The following is a 20544-nucleotide window of genomic DNA, read 5'->3' on the forward strand; positions in this document are numbered from 1 at the left end:
CAGTGCGCACGGTTTATTAATCAGTGCCCTGGTATTCAGTGCGCACGGTTTATTAATCAGTGCACTGGTATTCAGTGTGCACGGTTTATTAATCAGTGCACTGGTATTCAGTGCGCACGGTTTATTAATCAGTGCACTGGTATTCGGTGCGCATGGTTTATTAATCAGTGCACTGGTATTCGGTGCGCATGGTTTATTAATCAGTGCACTGGTATTCGGTGCGCACGGTTTATTAATCAGTGCACTGGTATTCGGTGCGCACGGTTTATTAATCAGTGCACTGGTATTCAGTGTGCACGGTTTATTAAACAGTGCACTGGTATTCAGTGTGCACGGTTTATTAATCGGTGCACTAATATTCAGTGTGCACGGTTTATTAATCAGTGCACTAGTATTCAGTGCGCACAGTTTATTAATCAGTACACTAGTATTCAGTGCGCACAGTTTATTAATCAGTGCACTAGTATTCAGTGCGCACAGTTTATTAATCAGTGCACTAGTATTCAGTGCGCACAGTTTATTAATCAGTGCACTAGTATTCAGTGTGCACGGTTTATTAATCAGTGCACTGGTATTCAGTGCGCACGGTTTATTAATCAGTGCCCTGGTATTCAGTGCGCACGGTTTATTAATCAGTGCCCTGGTATTCAGTGCGCACGGTTTATTAATCAGTGCACTGGTATTCAGTGTGCACGGTTTATTAATCAGTGCACTGGTATTCAGTGCGCACGGTTTATTAATCAGTGCACTGGTATTCAGTGTGCACGGTTTATTAATCAGTGCACTGGTATTCAGTGCGCACGGTTTATTAATCAGTGCACTGGTATTCGGTGCGCATGGTTTATTAATCAGTGCACTGGTATTCGGTGCGCATGGTTTATTAATCAGTGCACTGGTATTCGGTGCGCACGGTTTATTAATCAGTGCACTGGTATTCAGTGTGCACGGTTTATTAAACAGTGCACTGGTATTCAGTGTGCACGGTTTATTAATCGGTGCACTAATATTCAGTGTGCACGGTTTATTAATCAGTGCACTGGTATTCAGTGTGCACGGTTTATTAAACAGTGCACTGGTATTCAGTGTGCACGGTTTATTAATCGGTGCACTAATATTCAGTGTGCACGGTTTATTAATCAGTGCACTGGTATTCAGTGTGCACGGTTTATTAATCGGTGCACTAATATTCAGTGTGCACGGTTTATTAAACAGTGCACTGGTATTCAGTGTGCACGGTTTATTAATCGGTGCACTAATATTCAGTGTGCACGGTTTATTAATCGGTGCACTAATATTCAGTGTGCACGGTTTATTAAACAGTGCACTGGTATTCGGTGCGCACGGTTTATTAATCGGTGCACTAATATTCAGTGTGCACGGTTTATTAAACAGTGCACTGGTATTCAGTGTGCACGGTTTATTTGTTTTTATGTGTAATAACCTTACATTTATTTGTTACCACCTCAATCCTAGTACATTCCCGCATCTCATTCTATTCTATTCCATTATATCATCTAAAGCACAACTGTACTTTTTTGTATGCACAAGCGTTCTAATTGATTCTGATTCTGATTCTGGTTCCAACGACACGTGTGTAAGCATCACGAGTTGCCATAGTGAGCGTAAAACCGCAAAGTCGCAAGCTCTGCCAGACAGATAGAGAATTTACCCGAAATAAAGCTTTATCTTGGGACTTATTTTATTTTTAAAAGTTTAATTCAAGCATATAGTTAACTTAATTGAACCCGAATGAACATGCTTCCGTCTACCGAGTCTTTACTAAAGTATGAAAACCCAGAGCTGGTGAGCAAAACCACCGAGAAGATATCACCAAAGGTAACTGGTTAGTCCTATTTAACTAGCCTTGTTAGTTAAATATGACGAGAGATAAATATGCTAGTTGTCTTTCCATCTCATCTACTAATATATGGGCGTTCTATTTAGTTGCTGTTGATGACTTTTAGTATGAATGAAGTAACAGTAGTCAGCAATCTTGTAGTTTACCTGTCATTAGCCAGCAATCTTTCAAATGTAATTCTGAAAATCAGGCTATATCACTTTAAGGCTCAACCTCTGAAGGATACTCCTCAGCAGCCTGCCATCTCTGGTCCAGTTCTACCACCACCCAAAACCAAAAGCCCTTCATATGATGCCATTAAACAGCAAACAGAAGAGATTCTTAATGCTATCCTACCACCAAGGTAAGGCCATCTCTATCTTCCATACATCCCTCTCGTCCCGATATGTAAGACATTAAGGGTGTTTATGTGTAAAATGTTTGCAGGGAATGGATGGAGAATAATCAGCTGTTTGTACAGCGAGTGTCCAGCACGCCATGTACACGGACAGATGTCATTCATCTGCAAGAGGAACTGGATCTCAAACTGCAGCAGAGACAGGCCAGAGATACGGGCATCTGCCCCGTCCGCAGAGAGCTCTACACACAGTGCTTTGGTTGGTTTGAGAAATGGCTTGTTAAATCAGGATTACATAATCAGCATTGTTGGTAAATTATTCATACGAAACAGGGGAGACAGAACAGCTTCTTGACGCACCTGCATTGTGGGAGGGAGAGCAACTTAGATTTAAAGGTGGGGTGCACGATGTTTGAAAAATGCTTCAGAAAACTGAGTCGGGCCGACTAACAAAACAAACTTGTAGCCAATCAGCAGAAAGGGGCGTGTCTTGTCAATATGCGGCGGAGAGAGTTTTCAGTGCGCATGTCTGACATTATCTGAAAGCGATTGAAACGTTGACATTGCAGATACCTGCCGTTACCTCTGCCTCGGGTTCTAGGTGTTGAACGTTGTCTTCCGTGTGAAACAGAGCTAAAACTTTCATGGTAAAACACACAGTACTACAAAAACACATTTGACCTGTATTACCATAGTATTACTCATTGAGTTCATTTACTGATTTACTGATGCCCCAGCAGGTTCTGCCATAATAGTTGCCTGGGTTACGTATGTATGTGTGGGGCGGAGCTATCAAAACAGGGGTGGGACCAATTTGGGTTAGGGGCGTGTTTGTTTTGGTGATTTCAAATGTCAACATTGGCTTACAAACATCGTGCACCCCACCTTTAAGTTAAAGATTTAGTACAAAACATATCAGAACACATTCTAACATATTCCTTTGTTTTGTCCTTAGATGAACTAATCAGACAAATTACCATCAACTGTGCTGAGAGAGGAGTGTTGCTTTTACGAGTGAGAGATGAAATTCGCATGACTATCGATGCCTATCAGACTTTATACGAGAGCAGTGTGGCTTTTGGCATGAGGAAAGCTTTGCAGTCTGAGCAAGGGAAGTCTGACATGGAGAAGAAGGTAGTTGACACTATTCATCCCTGTTTCTGCAAATTTCATTAAAAAAAAAAAAAAGTAAAAAAGTATCTGCATACATCTGTAAATGAAACTGTAACTTGGGCAGATTGCAGACTTGGAGAATGAGAAGACCGAATTGGAAAGACAGGTGAACGAGCTGAAGGCAAAATGTGAGGTAATTGAGAAACAAGAAAGTGAACGGCGACAAGTCGAAGAGAAGAAGCACACAGAGGAGATTCAGTTTCTAAAGCGCACCAACCAGCAACTCAAGGTATGCTCTTTATAAGGCACTAATCACCTTTAAAACAACTGGCTGTGACATTTGTGTAATAATTCTTCCTATTCTCTGTTTATTTAGACCCAATTGGATGCCATCGTTGCCCCGAGGAAATAAAGGTGTCACGCTTCGGATTATTTATAAACAAAATCTTTCAATTTTATGATGTTTTTCCAAGTCCACTTTATTTAGGAAATCTCCTGTAATGGAGATTTTCAAATAAAATATGGTGCACTGGACCACACTGTTATGTGGTTGGATTGTATATTGAATAAAGTGCATTTGAGATGTTCTGATGCTCTTTTGCATTTTTGGACTCTGTGGGCACTTTTCTGTTCTTTTTTTTTTGTTCTTAACGTTGTGTGTGTCGTGTGTAGCGGACACCGACGTCCTGTATCTTCTGTGCGTGTTGGATCCTTCGTTTCTGTAGAAATTAAATGCAAAAGACAAGCGATAAAGGGAGAGAATATTTATGGTTATGACTTGTTTTAATGAAGACCATCTAGGTGTCTATGTAGATGTCTATAGATGTCTATACTCATGAAAATCCCTGACAGCAGCGGGGTTCAGGGAGAACAATACGTACCTCTTTAGATGCGAGTTTATTCTGCCGCACCGGCTCATTGTAAAAGCCTCTCTCTTCCTGTTGACTTGTACTGCAGCTAAAAACAAATTTAATGTGAATAATGTGAATGTTGGGGGGCACGGTGGCTTAGTGGTTAGGACGTTCGCCTCACACCTCCAGGGTTGGGGGTTCGATTCCCGCCTCTGCCTTGTGTGTGTGGAGTTTGCATGTTCTCCCCGTGCCTAGGGGGTTTCCTCCGGGTACTCCGGTTTCCTCCCCCGGTCCAAAGACATGCATGGTAGGTTGATTGGCATCTCTGGAAAATTGTCCGTAGTGTGTGAGTGAATGAGAGTGTGTGTGTGCCCTGTGATGGGTTGGCACTCCGTCCAGGGTGTATCCTGCCTTGATGCCCGATGATGCCTATCTCAGGCATCATCGGGCATCTCTACTCTATACAGGTAGATTCATCTTCTACCGCTTATCTGAAATACCTCGGCTCCCCGTGACCCGAGGTATTTCGGATAAGCGGTAGAAGATGAATGAATGAATGAATGAATAATGTGAATGTTAACAACTATGAAACTTCACACCTTACACCTCCCAACAACTTGTACCAATATGGCTCAACGAAATGATCTCTAGGAGTGTGCATGCTTTTTGTGGTTTGATTTATATATCAGAGGTCACCTCTATGTTCTGTCAGCTTCTTAGACTTCATACAGAAAAGTTAGTTGATCCAAAATTCAGATATACCAACAATATAAAGAAAGTTAACAGAGCTTCAAAATAATTTCTATTATGAAAATACAACTTGTACAATAACTAAAACAGCTCACATTTATGGTTACTCATATACAAAGATACGTGGTGCCTTCACTATTAAATTTAGTTTACCCTTCGACTGTGGCTTCTTTATGTTCTGCTGGTCTGTGTTTGTTTCAACTGAAACAGAAACCTCCGAAAGGCCCTAAGGAATTCTGTTAAAAATAAAAGCAGACAGCTTATTACTTACAGGCCACCCATCTTATTGTCATGGTCAGAGCTTCGATTGATTCAGATCCCGAAACCCAGAAAAACAACAATGCAATGTCTCAAAACATTATACAATACATCATAAATCAATAAGTAAGTCCAGGGCTTCTGCCAGTGCTAACAGAAAATAAGGTGGATTCTAAACTCAGAAGTCAGTGTATGTATATTTGCACATGACCAAATACATCAGTTTGGTACATGAATGCTATATGCAATCTGTACTGCCCCATATATTGTACCCTAGTTATAAAGAATGAAAAGGTTTTCTTAAAAATAAAACCATAACCAGAGTACATACAAGCAAGAACATTTTAATCTCAACATTTCAAGGAAACCAATCTGAAACCTGGTCTCGAATTCTCTCAAAAACCATTATTCAACCCTGTTTGTACAGTGAGAAGAAAGGTTTGTCAGTTTCCATATAGCTGAAGACAAGTATAGTCAGCTCCAAAACTATTGACACCCTTCATGAAATATGTATTTACGTTAACAGTGGATAAGGAACTAAAAATGCTCTCATCAGATGAACTGCTCTGTATTCTCCATTCTTTGCCATCATTAAGGTGCTGTGATGTTGACAATGGAAGGTTGTGCAATGTAACTCCTATAATGAATTTATTCAATTAAAGGCTTGATTGATGTTACTCATGTTTAACGTTAATTAAGCACAAAAGGATTTTCACCCCATTAAGCTATTCCTTCTGTTCTATTTTGGAGATGACTGTTTGCTCATGAGCTATTCCTATAGTTTGGATGCTCTGAGTTGAGCTGACATTGTGGTTATCAGTAATACATCACTTAATCAAACCAAACATTGTAAGCAAGCACAAAATATTCTATTTGTTTTTGCTCACCTTTTCTGGAATACGCCATGCTCTTTGGAACATGAGGGGTGATCCATAGGTATGTCATCGATCTTCCTTTGCCTTCCAAGCAGATAAGCACTCTGCCTGTGGATGTACATCACAGGAAGTGGCTCATCATTATTGAAGGGGTACAATCGCCTGCTTCTTGTAGGAATTCTGACCTCAGGAGGTTTGTTATACTTAATGGCCATCCCTCTGTACGTGATGGTATATTCTACCAGAGCGCCTGAAAATTCAAAGCTGGACTTCTCGTTCTCAGCAGCAGGGGCCTCCTCATTGTTCTCTATACCAGCAAAGTCATGCGTTTCATTTCCCCCTTTTTCCTGTACAACATACACAAAGTTGGCTTTAATTATTTAATAAGAGGATTCGGAAATATTCAGTTATTCAGATTTCGGTATTACTGATAAATACAGCAATGAATTTAGTCCACACAGCATTCTGTATCTTAGTAGCGGATTAAAGGGGAAAGAGGACGGTGATAAATGTCATGCCTTGGGGCAATTACACGCGTGCAATAAAAAACAAGAATTGTAGATGACGAAGTCATTTGAAACAGCCGTTTCCCCAAACCTGGTAATTGAGTATGTCATATTCTTCTTTCCTTGCTCTAACACACCTACATTAACTCATAAAAGGCATTTAATTACTTTACCTCATGAATCAGGTGTGCCATGAGCAGGGGAAACACTAAAAATGTTCAGGACAAGGTTTACTCCAGAACCTGTTCAGTATGCTATGTGAACACGCTACATTCCCTGTGAAAAAAACAGCTTCGACTGATTGTCAAGATACGATTGGCTTCTTTTGTTCCTTCAACACGCTTACAGGCGTATTTATTTTACATTTAAATGTTTTTCACAATTTGTGAATGCAGTGCAGCAGCTAACCACATTTGACTGTGGTTACAACGTACATGTATTGTGCAATGTATTGTTTAAGCCTATAAATAAACACTAGTGCTGTGTGTGTCTGTTGCTAGTACATCCAAAGATACAGTACAGCTAATTCCAGTTTACCCGCCACAAGCACTGCTATTCCCCTGCTATTCAACAAGTGCCCCAAAGCAGACCCTATTTCAGCCCCAGTCCAACTGAATTGAATAACCACCCATCCCAGTCAGTATTAACTAGTTACCCAAAGTTTACACTCCCTTTTCATCTTAGACAGAAACTCATCCAAGGCCTCTAATCCTTTTTACTCATCTACTAAAACATACACCAGGAATATTAACTTGTATTTCTAATTAAAGACTGAAGGTGACTGATATTTCATGTTTCAAAACGTTCAAAAAAACCAATACGTCTGTTTTATAGATAACTTATATTTAGAATTCTTGTGTACAGACCCAGAGAGAAGCTTATCCTCATGAGTAACTCATGTTGGATTTTCCCACTACTTTTCCATAATAGCCTACTGAGCCATCATCCTTTCTTTAGTCCACAGGGGTATTAGTCAAACCTTGTGGCAGTTTAAAAAATACCACTAAAGTACCACTGAAGTACCACTACCACTGAACTCTGGAGCAGTGGAACTGTGTTCTCTGGCGTGATTAATCACACTTCACTATCTGGTAGTCTGATCTAGATTTGGCAAATTCCTGGAGAACACTACCTATTAGATTGTATTGTGCCAAGAGTACAGTTTGGTGGAGGAGGAATGATGGTCTGGGACTGTTTTACAAGGGTTTTGTCTAAGCTCATAAATTTCAGTGAAGGGTTTTGTTAATGCTACGGCATACAAAGACAATTTAGACAATCCAATGCTCTCAATTTGGCACTGAATGCCAATAAACATGATACAACATCTTGTAGAAAGCCTCTCTAGAAGTGAGGTATTTAGTTCATACTGATCAGTATTTTTGCTCTTTATACTGTACATACTAAATCTGACTCATTCATGAAGGACTCATCACTAACATCTTGATTGGTTTTTGAGCCCATGCTGTCTTTCTTGCACTTTATCACAATACTTCATAATGACCCCAGCTGAAGTGATCCCAGAAACCATAAATAATTAAATATGTATTATATATTTTTTACAACAGTGAAAAGGGGTTTAAAGAAAGAATAAAACCTGATGTAGTAGGAAAATAATGAAGTCCTGCTATCATTTATTCCTCATACCACAGAAACTGGTTAACAATTAAATTTTTTTATTTCTTATCATGAGACACTTCTTTTTTCCCCCCAAGCATTTAATATTGTGAAACGACACACAAATTGTTATGTTAAATAAAGAGCAGGAAGTGCAAAGTCTTCCATCCTGAAGCACTATCCGAACAGACACAGCGGTCAGTTTCAGGAACGGAAGTTGTCACAGCATGCATTACATACTGGTACAGTATGGTACGTGTGGTTTCCAGTTATCAGTGTGCCATGAATCATGTCAACCCACAAATCTGGCCCAACAGCTTAAACTCAACAAGCGAGTTGTTAAAATAAAAGCATGTTTTAGAGTGTGGATTTTCTCTGGCTGCTTTGGCTTTGTCCTCTATCCTAAATCATGTCAGTAGGCAGTAGGCATGTTGATGAGCCGCTACACTAAATTAGTGTAGTGTAAATTGTGTGTGTGCGTGTGTGTGTGTATGTTTGTGTGTAGTCCCACCTTGTAGCCTTTATGTTAATTCTAAATCCACCACAACCCTAAATAAAAATATAAAAAACCTCTGAAATCCACTGACAGTCCTGCACAAGAACAATACAAGAATTAAAGGTGTCTATCTGTGGAAAAAATAAGATGAGATAAAAACTAACCCTAATCTAAATGAACAATTTGATGGTTACTTGAGAATTAGATTGCAATTATCATTACAAATCTTACAAGTGCTTCTTACGTCCTGTGTTAATATTTAGATACATTTGGTAAATTAGACACCCAACACAATAATAACACAATTTTCTTTATTAAAAAAGATGTAATCTCATCTTGTTGACGTGTTAGTAAACTTCATGACCTTGTATTTGTAAATATAGGGCATGCTTTATGATGAGGAAGGGAAGTGAACATTTCTCTAAACAATTAAATGGCATCTGATAATAGCACACACACACAAGGTCTAAAGCTGCAGCGGTGGTGTGGGCGAGGTGGCGGAAGTCAGGGTAACTTTTTTCGCAGGAAAATGTTTGGTTTCTAATTGCTGTAAATCATCCTGCATTTACTGCATGTGGCTTGGGTGCAGGATGAGATATGTCATGCTTCAAGAAAAAAAAGAGACATCTTTTTATTGTTGTTCTAAATATTAGTGTAAAGCGTCTTAGGAAAAAATGTCACACAGTTCTCCAGAAACACAAAGCCGTCACAAGGGAAAACTGTAAAAAAGGAGAATAGGACACAGCTGGGTTGGTTGGAGGTGCAGGACAGCTGTTGGGAGGACAGTAAAAGTGGGAAAACAAAGGGGTTAGAGCCTTAGACAGATGCCATATGAGAGATCTTCAAATCTATATATTTCCTGTCTGCTCTGAGCTCTTTTCTCCCACACAACTGGTGCTTACTGGATGCTTCATGTCCATTTTGTACTTGTATTGTATGTGTATTTCTAACTTGACCATCTTGACTTTCTGGTGCTGTGGGCAGTTGTGGCTCAAGCGGATAAGGCTGTGGGTTGTTGCTCAGTTAATAGGGGTTTAACCATTATTGGGGTCTTAAGCAAAGCCCTTAACCCTCTCCACTCCAGGAGTGCTGGCTGATCATGGCTGATGCTATACTTAGATACTGGGATATGTAAAGAAAATGATTTGACCGTATTCTAATGTATATGTCACAAAAAAATAGGCTTCTTCTTCCATGGTGAATGTTACTAAATCACAATATTTTCCCAGTGTTGGTGTTTGATGTGAACATTAACCAAAGCTCTTGACCTACATATGCATAATCCTATCTCATACAGATACACACACAAATCAGTGTGCACTAAAGGAACAGTTTTTCTTCTATATACATTTACATTTACAGCATTTGGCAGACGCCCTTATCCGATGTACATAAGTGCTTAAATCTCCATCAGTGGATACATTAATGCATGCTGGCTCACTAGATTACATACTTAAGATACAATGAGTTTAAAACATTGTTCAAAGTTACAATGAAAAATTTTTTAAGGTTTTTTTTATATATATAAAAGCAAAAGATAGGGAAAGAAGTGCTAGTTGAAGTGTTTCTACATTTTATTATATTATATATTTACCATTCTCCATAAACTACTATATTTTACTATATGTTTATAATATCGAATGTCTAAAATCATATTTTATTATATTATATTTATTTTTCTTCTTCTATTGTTCATTATTTCAAGCTTGAGCTAGGAGCTGAGCACTTATTTTTACAAAGCATTTAGGTTCGTTTTATCTTTTTGCAATTAGATAAAGATTTTTTTTTTAATTGAAATTTAAATGAAATTTTTTCCATCCTAGAGATTTATATTTGGATTTTTTTTTCATATTTCCTATCTGACAGCTGATGAATATTCAATGGATTCTAAATAAATTCAATCAGCATGACAGTTATTATAGTATTTTCTGTGTGCAAAAATGCAGAGGTGTATTGTCATATTCAATTAATGACATGAGCAACCTGTAAGTAAAGCAGGAAATTGTTGGATTTTGCTGAGTTATAGTGAGTATAGTTGACAGTAAATGTGAATTGAGAGAATTAAAGGTCAAAGGAACAAACTAAAGGTCACCTGTATTACAATAGCAAGCGTCAGTCTTTTGACACCACGCTCATCTGCGTGAGGAAATGTGGTTCTCCACTGTAGGTGGTTTACATTGTGATAATTATGATGCACTGAAACTGCAAAAAGAGATCATGTGGAAGAGGAACCAATAAAATAAACGCCCGAGGCAGGAGACACCAATTGTTTAGGAATTTCCCGGTAGCATAATATTTGAGTACATTTTCACCAAATATGAAAGTGAAGGGGGGGCACGGTGGCTTAGTGGTTAGCACGTTCGCCTCACACCTCCAGGGTTGGGGGTTCGATTCCCACCTCTGCCTTGTGTGTGTGGAGTTTGCATGTTCTCCTCGTGCCTCGGGGGTTTCCTCCGGGTACTCCGGTTTCCTCCCCTGGTCCAAAGACATGCATGGTAGGTTGATTGGCATCTCTGGAAAATTGTCCGTAGTGTGTGGTTGCGTGCGTGAATGAGAGTGTGTGTGTGCCCTGCGATGGGTTGGCACTCCGTCCAGGGTGTATCGCGCCTTGATGCCCGATGACGCCTGAGATAGGCACAGGCTCCCCGTGACCCGAGGTAGTTCGGATAAGCGGTAGAAAATGAATGAGTGAGTGAGTGAGTTTTTAGAACAGTTCAGATAAAAAGTCAATTAAATAAAATTGCTTCTTAATTAAAGCACATATTTAGAGTATAATTAGATTTTTAAAAAAATACATGCATACATTTGATGCAAGAAAACTAGGAAAGTGTAAGGATTTGTGACTATGACTAGGGCCAAGTTTAAGTGACGTGACATACGGCTAAGTACAGTGACCCATATTCAGAATTCGTTCCCTGCATTTAACCCATCCAAAGTGCACACACACAGCAGTGAACACACACACCATGAACACACACCCGGAGTAGTGGGCAGCCATTTATGCTGCCGTGCCCAGGGAGCAGTTGGGGGGGTTTGGTGCCGGCCCGAGACTCAAACCCACAAGGGTTAGGAGTCAGACTCTCTAACCATTAGGCCACGACTTCCCCCCAAGCTTTATGCATATTCCAGGGTCAGAGGGCAGGGTCAGCCATCGTGTGGCACCCCTGGAGCAGGTGAGGTTAAGGGCCTTGCTCTTGTCTCAGCAGCTTGTGGCCTTGAACCTTCTGACCCCGACCTTCTGATTAGGAACCCAGCGCCTTGACCGCTTGACCATCACGTCCATGTGATAGCCAGAAGACTGGGACAGAGCACCAACACTTCTAGTAAGATTTTCCTGGTATGCAGTGATTAGTACCTACCAAAAATGGGTTGCTGATTGGATGCCCCAGCACTGCCAAGCTGCCACTGTCGATTGGTGCTGTATCATGTCTGACCCTATGCTCTGACCCCAACCTCCAAAGTCGGGATATGTGAAGAAAGAATTTCACTGTGCAAAATAAAGGCTTCTGTTCTATTCTATCCTATAGTAAGTGGTCCAAAGAAGGACACACAATGAACTGACCATGGCTTCATGGGTGTGCAAGGCTTACTGATGCTTTTGGGGAGTTAAGGATAGCCCTTCTGGTCTGATCCTACTGTAGAGATACTTAAAAAAATAAATGCTGGCTCATTTCATCACGAATGCCCATGCTGACCCCATTCAGCTTTTGTTCAGGAGTGCTTTGAGGAACATGATAAAGATGTTGATTTGATCTCTAACTATTTCTGATCAATAATCCGTGGGTTGTGTTGAATAAAGTCTGATCCACCCCACCTTCACCTTCATATATAGGAGTGCCATGTCACTTCCCCAATCCATATTTATGAAAGCGTAGTAGAGTTGAACACATTTCAGCTGGAAACATGTGCATCCTGAGCACACTACTGCTTTTGTGCAACGTCGCTCTCTTCCTCAGAGCAGAGAGTAAGTCACTAGCCTCTGCGGCTCTGTTAAACGCTGCTTTGTCAGATTGTAACCTTGATTTTTAACAATCTGTGTCTTTAAGGCGATGTTCAGCTTCTGGACTACACGGCACCCTTCCAGGTGGAATTCCATTCAGTGAACTTCAGAAATGTCCTGCACTGGAAACACCATCCTGAGGCACCGGGAGACCTGCAATATTTCGTGCAGTATAAAGTGTAAGCTTTTATTAAAAACTATATTTTTGAATGTTAACTTCATGTAGCAGATCTGAGGATGTTATGATCTAATTTTTAGGATTTTTGAAGATATATTTTTACACATATAACTATTTTCAGTGTGCTCCTAATGAGCAAGATCTTAATAATCCATATATTATTTTTATTTAGGGTTCAACTTTATAGTCTTGATATAGCTTGCTTTCCTTAATGGAATTCTTAGTTTGCACATTTTTTTTCTGTTTGCTGCAATAGTTTTCAAATAAGAGACAGAAATTAACAAATACAATAACGACCATGATTTAAATAAACAAACAAACAAACAAACAAACAAATAAATAAATATATCGTATTCAACCGTATTTCCAGTAATTAAGATACGGACATCACTGGAATTCAATTCAATTCAATTCAAACTTATTTGTATAGCGCTTTAACAACGGACATTGTCTCAAAGCAGCTTTACGGAAGATAATAAACATAATACAAAAAGTTTTATATTTTACAAAAGTTCAAGATTAGTAACAATATAACCTATATATGATTAATAACAATATAACATAAAAAATAGTAAATATCTAACTATTGTTTAGGCATAAATATATATTTATTTTGATAGGGATATTTTTATTCTGATTTTTACTATAGCTATACAAATTGAATTGAATTTGAACTGAATTGAATAAATGAGTGGTAATTAAAATCCAGATTTAGATTCAGATTTTTTTGTTGCATTGTGCATATGCCTGGTCATAACAATGCGTTTTTTACTGTCAATTGACTTGTCCATCATGGTTGCAGGTATGGAGACAAGCAGTGGATTGTGTGTGAGTCGTGCCAGGCTATTCATAAACTACAGTGTGACCTGAGCCAGGAGACATCTGACCCACGTCAGTGGTACTATGCAAGGGTTCAGGCACAATCCTCCAAAGGTCTATCACCATGGGTCACCAGCGCCAGGTTTTACCCTCAGTGGGACAGTGAGTGAATTTTTTATTTTTTAAACTCTGCATCACGTTTCTCCAGTCCTGCATAGATCCTGATCTGTGCAGTTTTTAAGTGGGTTTGTTAAATAGTAGATTCAGATGCGAATGGGATTTCTGTCTGGCTATAATGCAAGAGTAGTGCTGGCACACATAGTCATATGCTTTGGTCTTGTCTGTCAACCTCACAATTCTGGAGTAATCTACTTTACTTTATAACTGGATATGCTATAGAAGGTGTAGTTTACTTAATTGGATTAAGGATAAAACTCCTTCACTTGTGGTGTCAAAAGATACTATTTGAAAGAATAATATGCCTTGCAAAAGGGAATGTAGACACCTTTGGACATATTTGGTCTCCTTTTTTGCCACATTATCAGATATGACCGTAGAAAGTTTAGACATTAACATCTATCTATCTATCTATCTATCTATCTATCTATCTATCTATCTATCTATCTATCTATGTTTTCTATGTTAGTTTCATTTAAGCCTGCTTGTGTTAACGGTTGAATTATTTGATAGTTTTCTAAGATACTGACAACTATCAAAGCTATTTCAGGCTTATTGTAGATACTTGCGTTTTTCTCGAAATAAATGCCACATATGAGCAAACTTACACCTATAGGACACATTTATTTCAAACCTGGAATTAGTAAAATTGTAATAATCTTGTATTAGGAAATGCTAGATAAATCCGACTATATTGGAGATATTTGTACTCACTGAGGTATCATTTGTTGCAGTGTGGGTTTTGAAAAGTACCTGAATAAATTATGTAGCTTGTTTATATTATTTTACACATTTTGCAAAGAAAAAACCCTCAAAATGATGTCTCATAAAGAAATCTTGGGGGAAATCTGATGGCTCTTTCAGGGCTGGTTGTGTCTTACAATATACAGATACGTGTAAATCTCAGATTCAGGGTCACCTTTATTGACAAGTTATGTGGTTTACATGCACAAAGAAACTGTTGCGAGACAGTTATACAGCAAGACTCTTTTCTGTTCTGGCACTGAGGCGGTGGAATGAACTTTCTCTCACCGGCTATCTTCAAGCAATAGGCGAAGACCTCCCTGTTCCTGAAACACTTAAAGGTGCCTTTCCACACAAAACCGTTTTTACTTGTATTTTTGATATGTGTTAGGTCCATATGTGTTTGTGTTGTGTCATGAATGTGAAAATGAACTGCTACCTCCCCGGTCAGTTCTAGCCACTTAAAAGAAATAAGGGGAGAAATCAGGTCAGTTGGAAAAGCTGCTCACTCTGACATCAGAGTGACTGAGCTCATTACTATTCATGAGCTCTCCCACTTGAGACCGCGCCCCCAGAATTCGTGTAGCTCAGTGAATTTCCTATACAGCAAGGATGGCTGAACGTCAACGGGCTTGTGAAGAAGCCATTCTGCCGCAATTCAAGGTGATTGTAAACAAATTTCCTCTAGCCTAGGCTACTTATTGCGCTGGGTGAATGAATAGTCATGCTCTCATATCCTAGCGGTTAGCCAATCGGAGCCAAGCAGCATAGCTCATTTGAATATTCATGAGAACTGGCGCAAATCGAGCTGAGTCTTCCTGCAGGCTTTCTATACCACACTAGAATGGCTTGGAACAAGGTAACCAAGGCATTTTTTCCACAAAAAAATGTTACAGAGTCCATGGTAAACTTCAGACATTACCACAAAAGTAATGAAATACGTGCGGCAGGGCACCTTTAAACTAGCAGTTATTTTCCCTGTTTGTTCTATGTGTATAATAAAAAAAAGAAACATAGTTTTAGGTTGATGGTATCCTAAGTCTGTAACCTTGTGAATCAGTGTTAATGTATTCATTAATAGAGACTTCAAAGCACTTTTGTACGTCTCTCTGGATAAACGTGTCTGTCAAATGGCGTAAAATGTGTTGGTGTGGTGGAGCTTAAATACAGCAGAATGCAAGACATGAAAATAATATTAATAAGGTAAACGTTATAAGGAAAGATAAGTAAAAGAGAGAAGATAAAGTTCTGAAATAAGGAGCATAATGTAAAGAAATAAATCTATGAAACTATGAACATAAATACACAAATGTTTTTTTAAGAAAAAAAGGACAATAAAAACGTTAGCTGCATTAATTCATGATTCATATTAGTATGTGTATAATACTAACAAAATGAATCTGTATTAACTTCAACTGAACTGATTCCCTTTGTATCACAGCGACTTTCAGCCCACCAAAACTCAAGCTGAATGTGACAGAGCAAGGCATCGTAGTCTGGATCAGACCACCACGGACCCCTGTACACGGACAGAGGAACAGCAGGGTCTCGGTTACCAAACTGCTGAATCTGATCTTTAGGATTTACCTCATTCACGACGGGTTGGAGCAGGTACAATAAATAAAAAATGAATGTTTTCTGCATATAGATTCACTAAGTATTTAAAATATTGACTTAGTGCTAAGCATGTTCGAGGGTTCGATTCCCGCCTGCGTCCTGTGTGCATAGACTTTGCAAATATGCTTTGGGGTTTCCTCTGGGTACTCTGGTTTCTTCTACTAGTCCAACGGCATAGTCTCATTGGCATCTCTAAATTGTCTATGGTGTGTGAATTTGTGTGTGTCTAGGTTCCCCATGACCCAGTGTAGAATAAATGAATGGACAGAAGGTGCAGGTGCAGGGCAGAACATTTAACAGGTGTTTTTAACCCTACATCTGTCCACTTCATATAAAAGCGTTCAACTGCAGAGCCGCAACTTCTATTTCCAGCTTTCAGATCACTTACGAGTACGCTTCTAGCTTGCTGCTTTGAGCTTGCTGCTAACGCCCCCCCACCACCACCACCACCACCACCACACACACATACAATGTTAAAATTAAATGTTAAATGCTTAAAACTAGGAGCACGGTGGCTTAGTGGTTAACATGTTCGCCTCACACCTCCAGGGTTGGGGGTTCGATTCCCGCCTTGTGTGTGTGGAGTTTGCATGTTCTCCCCGTGCCTCGGGGGTTTCCTCCGGGTACTCCGGTTTCCTCCCCCGGTCCAAAGACATGCAGGGTAGGTTGATTGGCATCTCTGGAAAATTGTCCGTAGTGTGTGATTGTGTGAGTGAATGAGAGTGTGTGTGCCCTGCGATGGGACCTGAGAATAGTTCGGTTAAGCGGTAGAAAATGAGTGAGAGAGCGAGTGGTTAAAACTACAAAATGATCATTAATAAATAAATTTTAAAAAATGCACTTGTTGACAAATTGCTGTGATATAAGTGGAATAAAACTTTCCTGCTATGTGTCAGGACACAACATCACTGCATCATTGATTATTCTCTAACGGTGGCATGTTTTAGTCCTTCCGTAAATTAAAATGCAATAACACACTCATTAAGTTAGCATGGCCTTCTATGGATTTGAAATGCTGGCGTTTTCAGTCAGTATGAACCAACAATTTTATCTCATAGTAGTGACTGTATTGGATTTTATTATCATCTTTGGTATATGGAACTTTCCTCTACTGCTTTTCTTTAGCAATCATGGTCAGGTGTCTACTTACTTTTAGCACTATATTTATAGTATATAGTAAGATGATGGACTACGGATCGGATCGTTTGTGAGTTCAGATCCCAGTACCACAAAGCTGCCACTGCTGGGACCTTAAACAAGGCCCTTAACCTTCAACTGCTCAGCTGTATGAATGCAAATCGCTGTGGATCAAATGCGATAAATGTAACTGTATCCTTTATGTATTAAATATATAAAATATTTCTTTTAACCATTCATGTGTACCAAATGTGACCCGCAGGTCCATGAAACCAATAGCTGCCCAAGGAAACTCCTGATCGAGCACTTATACCCTCAAACGACGTACTGTATTCAAGCCGTGACCGTCATGCCCCTGTCTGGCCTTACAAGCCCGAGGAGTCCCGAGTCCTGCGTCAGCACCCTGTAATGTGTCACACAGGTACACAAACCGCTACACTGGATCTCTACAGCAGGGGAGACATTTGAGACACTCGCCACTGTCCATCACGCAGTCCTGCCTTTATGTTTCTCCACACAGTACACCGGGCGCAATAGCGGGTTAGGGAAGGAAAGAACCTGCACGCTACACACAAAAACATCTCATCACCTGATAGCCAGGGACTGCTCATTTGGGATATGGTCCTGCTGGGAGCTGTTCAATTCAGACCTAAAATAAAGATGGCATTTTTGTTCTGACTGTATTTAGTTTGACATTTGATACAGGACATGCTTTGTTGGCATTTTAGAGCAGGAGTTTTGAACACAAATGCCTTTATCTATCTACAGGCACTGTTTTTATCATCGCCGCAATCTATTTCTAGAAAGTTTTAAAGATGTAAAATTAATACATAAAAAAATATATATATTGCAAACCATCTGATTAATTTTCATCATCTTTACTTATTTAGAGTCTTTATTTTGTCTTCTCCAATTATTTGTTTCTGAGCTCTTGGATTTTGTGTTGAGGTTCACATTGTTCTTGCCATGGGTTTTTCCTCTGGTTTATCAGGATTCTTCCCCCCAAATAAACTTGCTTGTAGGTGGATTGGTGAATTGGATAAATTATTCCTAGCTGTGAATGAGTGTCCTATATGATCCCTAGCTCATCCCTAATGTTTCAGGGAGTAGCTCCTGAACCCTGGTCGGCTTATAAGGGTTATTGCTAGGCTTACAGAGTTCAGGTTGCTTTGTTCAATTGATCAGAACTGTTTTGGCAGCACAAAGAGGGATCTATACAATATTAGGCATGTTTTTCAACACACACACAAACACACACACACACACACACGGCAAGAACTAGAAAAGCAGCAATTCGTATATAAGCAGTCAGATAACATGAGGCATAAAGGATTTATTGGTCACTTGAGCACAGTATTGATTTCAGAAGGAATCCATTCCAACAGTTACTGGTGCTGTCATCTAAAACAGTACCAGCAAACCACCTCAACATTGATTTGGTCATGTGGCTCAGACAGGCACTAAAATAACTGAGCAAGTCCTCAAAATAATAATGTATATACAGTACATGTGATCCATGTAACAAATATTGCCTTTGTTTTATATATAAAAAAAAAAAAAAAAAAAACTTTCACAAACCAAAATGCTGGAAAGAAAGGGCAACTTTGGTGAGAAGTTCATTCAGTGGCTTTTTAGTGTCCATGTGCTGTTTTTATTTAAATCTGTAGTTACGACTGTTTGGAAGAAGAGGATAAAATGAAAAAAAAAATAAAATAAAGAAAATCAACATCTGGTATTTTTCCTACAGACACGCTACTACTTCATTTTAGTAAAAAAATAATTACAGTATCCTGAACCACACATTTCAGTGTTTTCTCATGTAATCAAATGTGCAACTGCAGTTCCAGCCTCACTGGTGTTCTGTAAGACTTCATCATCATCATCATAATTACATTAATTTCACATAAAAAAATAATTAAATCTTGTAAAACAGCAGTTCTTGGTCAGCAATCACTATATAAAATCACAGTGCTACATAAGAAGCTCTTATGAGATGATCACAGGGCACGTTCTAACATTTTGTCCAAAACGGATGCTCCAAATGACAAGTGATGTTCACCTGCATGGACTAGTAAGTTCACAGAATGACAATATTTCTACTTATTAAAAAGTGACACATTTCAGCCCAAAGTTGTTGTTTTTTAATATATACTCAGTTTACGCAGATGTTGTTACAAAAATGTATAAAAATCAAATCAATCTCTGGACAGTTGCTTAAACTCTTGAACATACCTGAAGGTTCTGTGAGTCTTTAAACAAATATTTCCTCTCAGCAGATTTTTTTGTAGCTTTAATAGATGTAAGGAAAGCGTGAGGTCTTACGACTGGTAGAACTTTAGCATTACAAGGAAACATTGTAGAAATGGTTCCGATTATACCTTGTCATTTAGCTTCACTGAGCTTTGAGCTAAAACCTACTTACAGTAAGAGCAGATCAGTGTTTGTGCCAGCTCAATGTACACATAAGGAGCTAAAATAGGGGTCTTCAGTAGGGAAATTGCAATACAGGGAAGCCCTTTGATTTAACAGCCAGTTGAGAAGAATGAGAGAAGCTAACAGTTTGAAGAAAGAAAACAACATTAAAAAGGAATTCATAGATCAAAACAGGAAAATGCTACTCAAATTCCAATTACATTTTGGTCTGCTAAAACGATTTACATAAAACAAATCAGATTTGTAATAAAGCTCGACTTAAAAAAACAAAACAAAACAAAAAACAAAAAAAAAAAAAACAACTGCTGGTTCAGTAATCACTACCATACTGTTATTGAATTCATTACCTGCTTTTCAGGTAACAAAGTAAATGCATTGTTCACATAAACCAAACGCATTAAGAAATACCTTCTAACCTTATGGTATATTGTCAGAGGCATGTCAGTCCGTGTTTTAGAAGCCGATTGGTCCGATCCTCACGTTGGATATTGAACTGAATAACAAGGGCTTTCTGTGCCCATCGTGTGAAAAGACTGGAACCACAGTGCATCTACAGCTTGTAAACTTTAGGAAGTAATAACAGTTTAACCAGCCATGGTAAAAGCAAACAGAACTATCACAAGCAGGGAAGAAGCATAATCTCAACCTGCACCTGTTTCGCAGATGTGGTGGGGAAAAAAAAAAGGTAAAGGTCACCTGGGAACTAGAGCATCACGCAAACAACAGCAGCAAACTCTGTGGTGAGGGGAAGCCAAACAGTGTGACCACCAAGAGGCTGTAA

The 20544-nt window shown here is 39.1% G+C and overlaps 2 protein-coding genes across 2 annotated transcripts; both read left to right on the forward strand.

Annotated features, from left to right (window-relative positions):
* Positions 1 to 1643: 1643 nt before the first annotated feature.
* LOC132846734 (axonemal dynein light intermediate polypeptide 1-like) lies at positions 1644 to 3899 on the forward strand. Its single transcript, XM_060871442.1, has 6 exons — positions 1644 to 1836; positions 2065 to 2201; positions 2285 to 2454; positions 3151 to 3329; positions 3433 to 3597; positions 3685 to 3899. The coding sequence occupies exons 1-6, from the start codon at positions 1750 to 1752 to the stop codon at positions 3718 to 3720; spliced, it is 774 nt and encodes a 257-aa protein (XP_060727425.1). The 5' UTR covers positions 1644 to 1749; the 3' UTR covers positions 3721 to 3899.
* Positions 3900 to 12528: 8629 nt separating this feature from the next.
* Positions 12529 to 18536, forward strand: il22ra2 (interleukin 22 receptor, alpha 2). Its single transcript, XM_060872893.1, has 5 exons — positions 12529 to 12622; positions 12705 to 12837; positions 13639 to 13817; positions 16018 to 16187; positions 17593 to 18536. The coding sequence occupies exons 1-5, from the start codon at positions 12562 to 12564 to the stop codon at positions 17737 to 17739; spliced, it is 690 nt and encodes a 229-aa protein (XP_060728876.1). The 5' UTR covers positions 12529 to 12561; the 3' UTR covers positions 17740 to 18536.
* Positions 18537 to 20544: the final 2008 nt, after the last annotated feature.

The sequence above is a fragment of the Tachysurus vachellii genome, chromosome 6, assembly GCF_030014155.1.
Source record: "Tachysurus vachellii isolate PV-2020 chromosome 6, HZAU_Pvac_v1, whole genome shotgun sequence".
Classification (NCBI taxonomy): domain Eukaryota; kingdom Metazoa; phylum Chordata; class Actinopteri; order Siluriformes; family Bagridae; genus Tachysurus; species Tachysurus vachellii.

Excerpts from the sequence above, each read along its gene's own strand:
- LOC132846734 (XM_060871442.1), top strand. The coding sequence starts at position 1,750 with ATGAACATGCTTCCGTCTACCGAGTCTTTACTAAAGTATGAAAACCCA. Across the intron at positions 3,330-3,432 it reads AGTCTGACATGGAGAAGAAG|ATTGCAGACTTGGAGAATGA; the intron begins GTAGTTGACACT and ends TAACTTGGGCAG. Across the intron at positions 3,598-3,684 it reads GCACCAACCAGCAACTCAAG|ACCCAATTGGATGCCATCGT; the intron begins GTATGCTCTTTA and ends CTGTTTATTTAG.
- il22ra2 (XM_060872893.1), top strand. The coding sequence starts at position 12,562 with ATGTGCATCCTGAGCACACTACTGCTTTTGTGCAACGTCGCTCTCTTC. Across the intron at positions 12,623-12,704 it reads TCTCTTCCTCAGAGCAGAGA|GCGATGTTCAGCTTCTGGAC; the intron begins GTAAGTCACTAG and ends TGTGTCTTTAAG. Across the intron at positions 13,818-16,017 it reads GTTTTACCCTCAGTGGGACA|CGACTTTCAGCCCACCAAAA; the intron begins GTGAGTGAATTT and ends TTTGTATCACAG.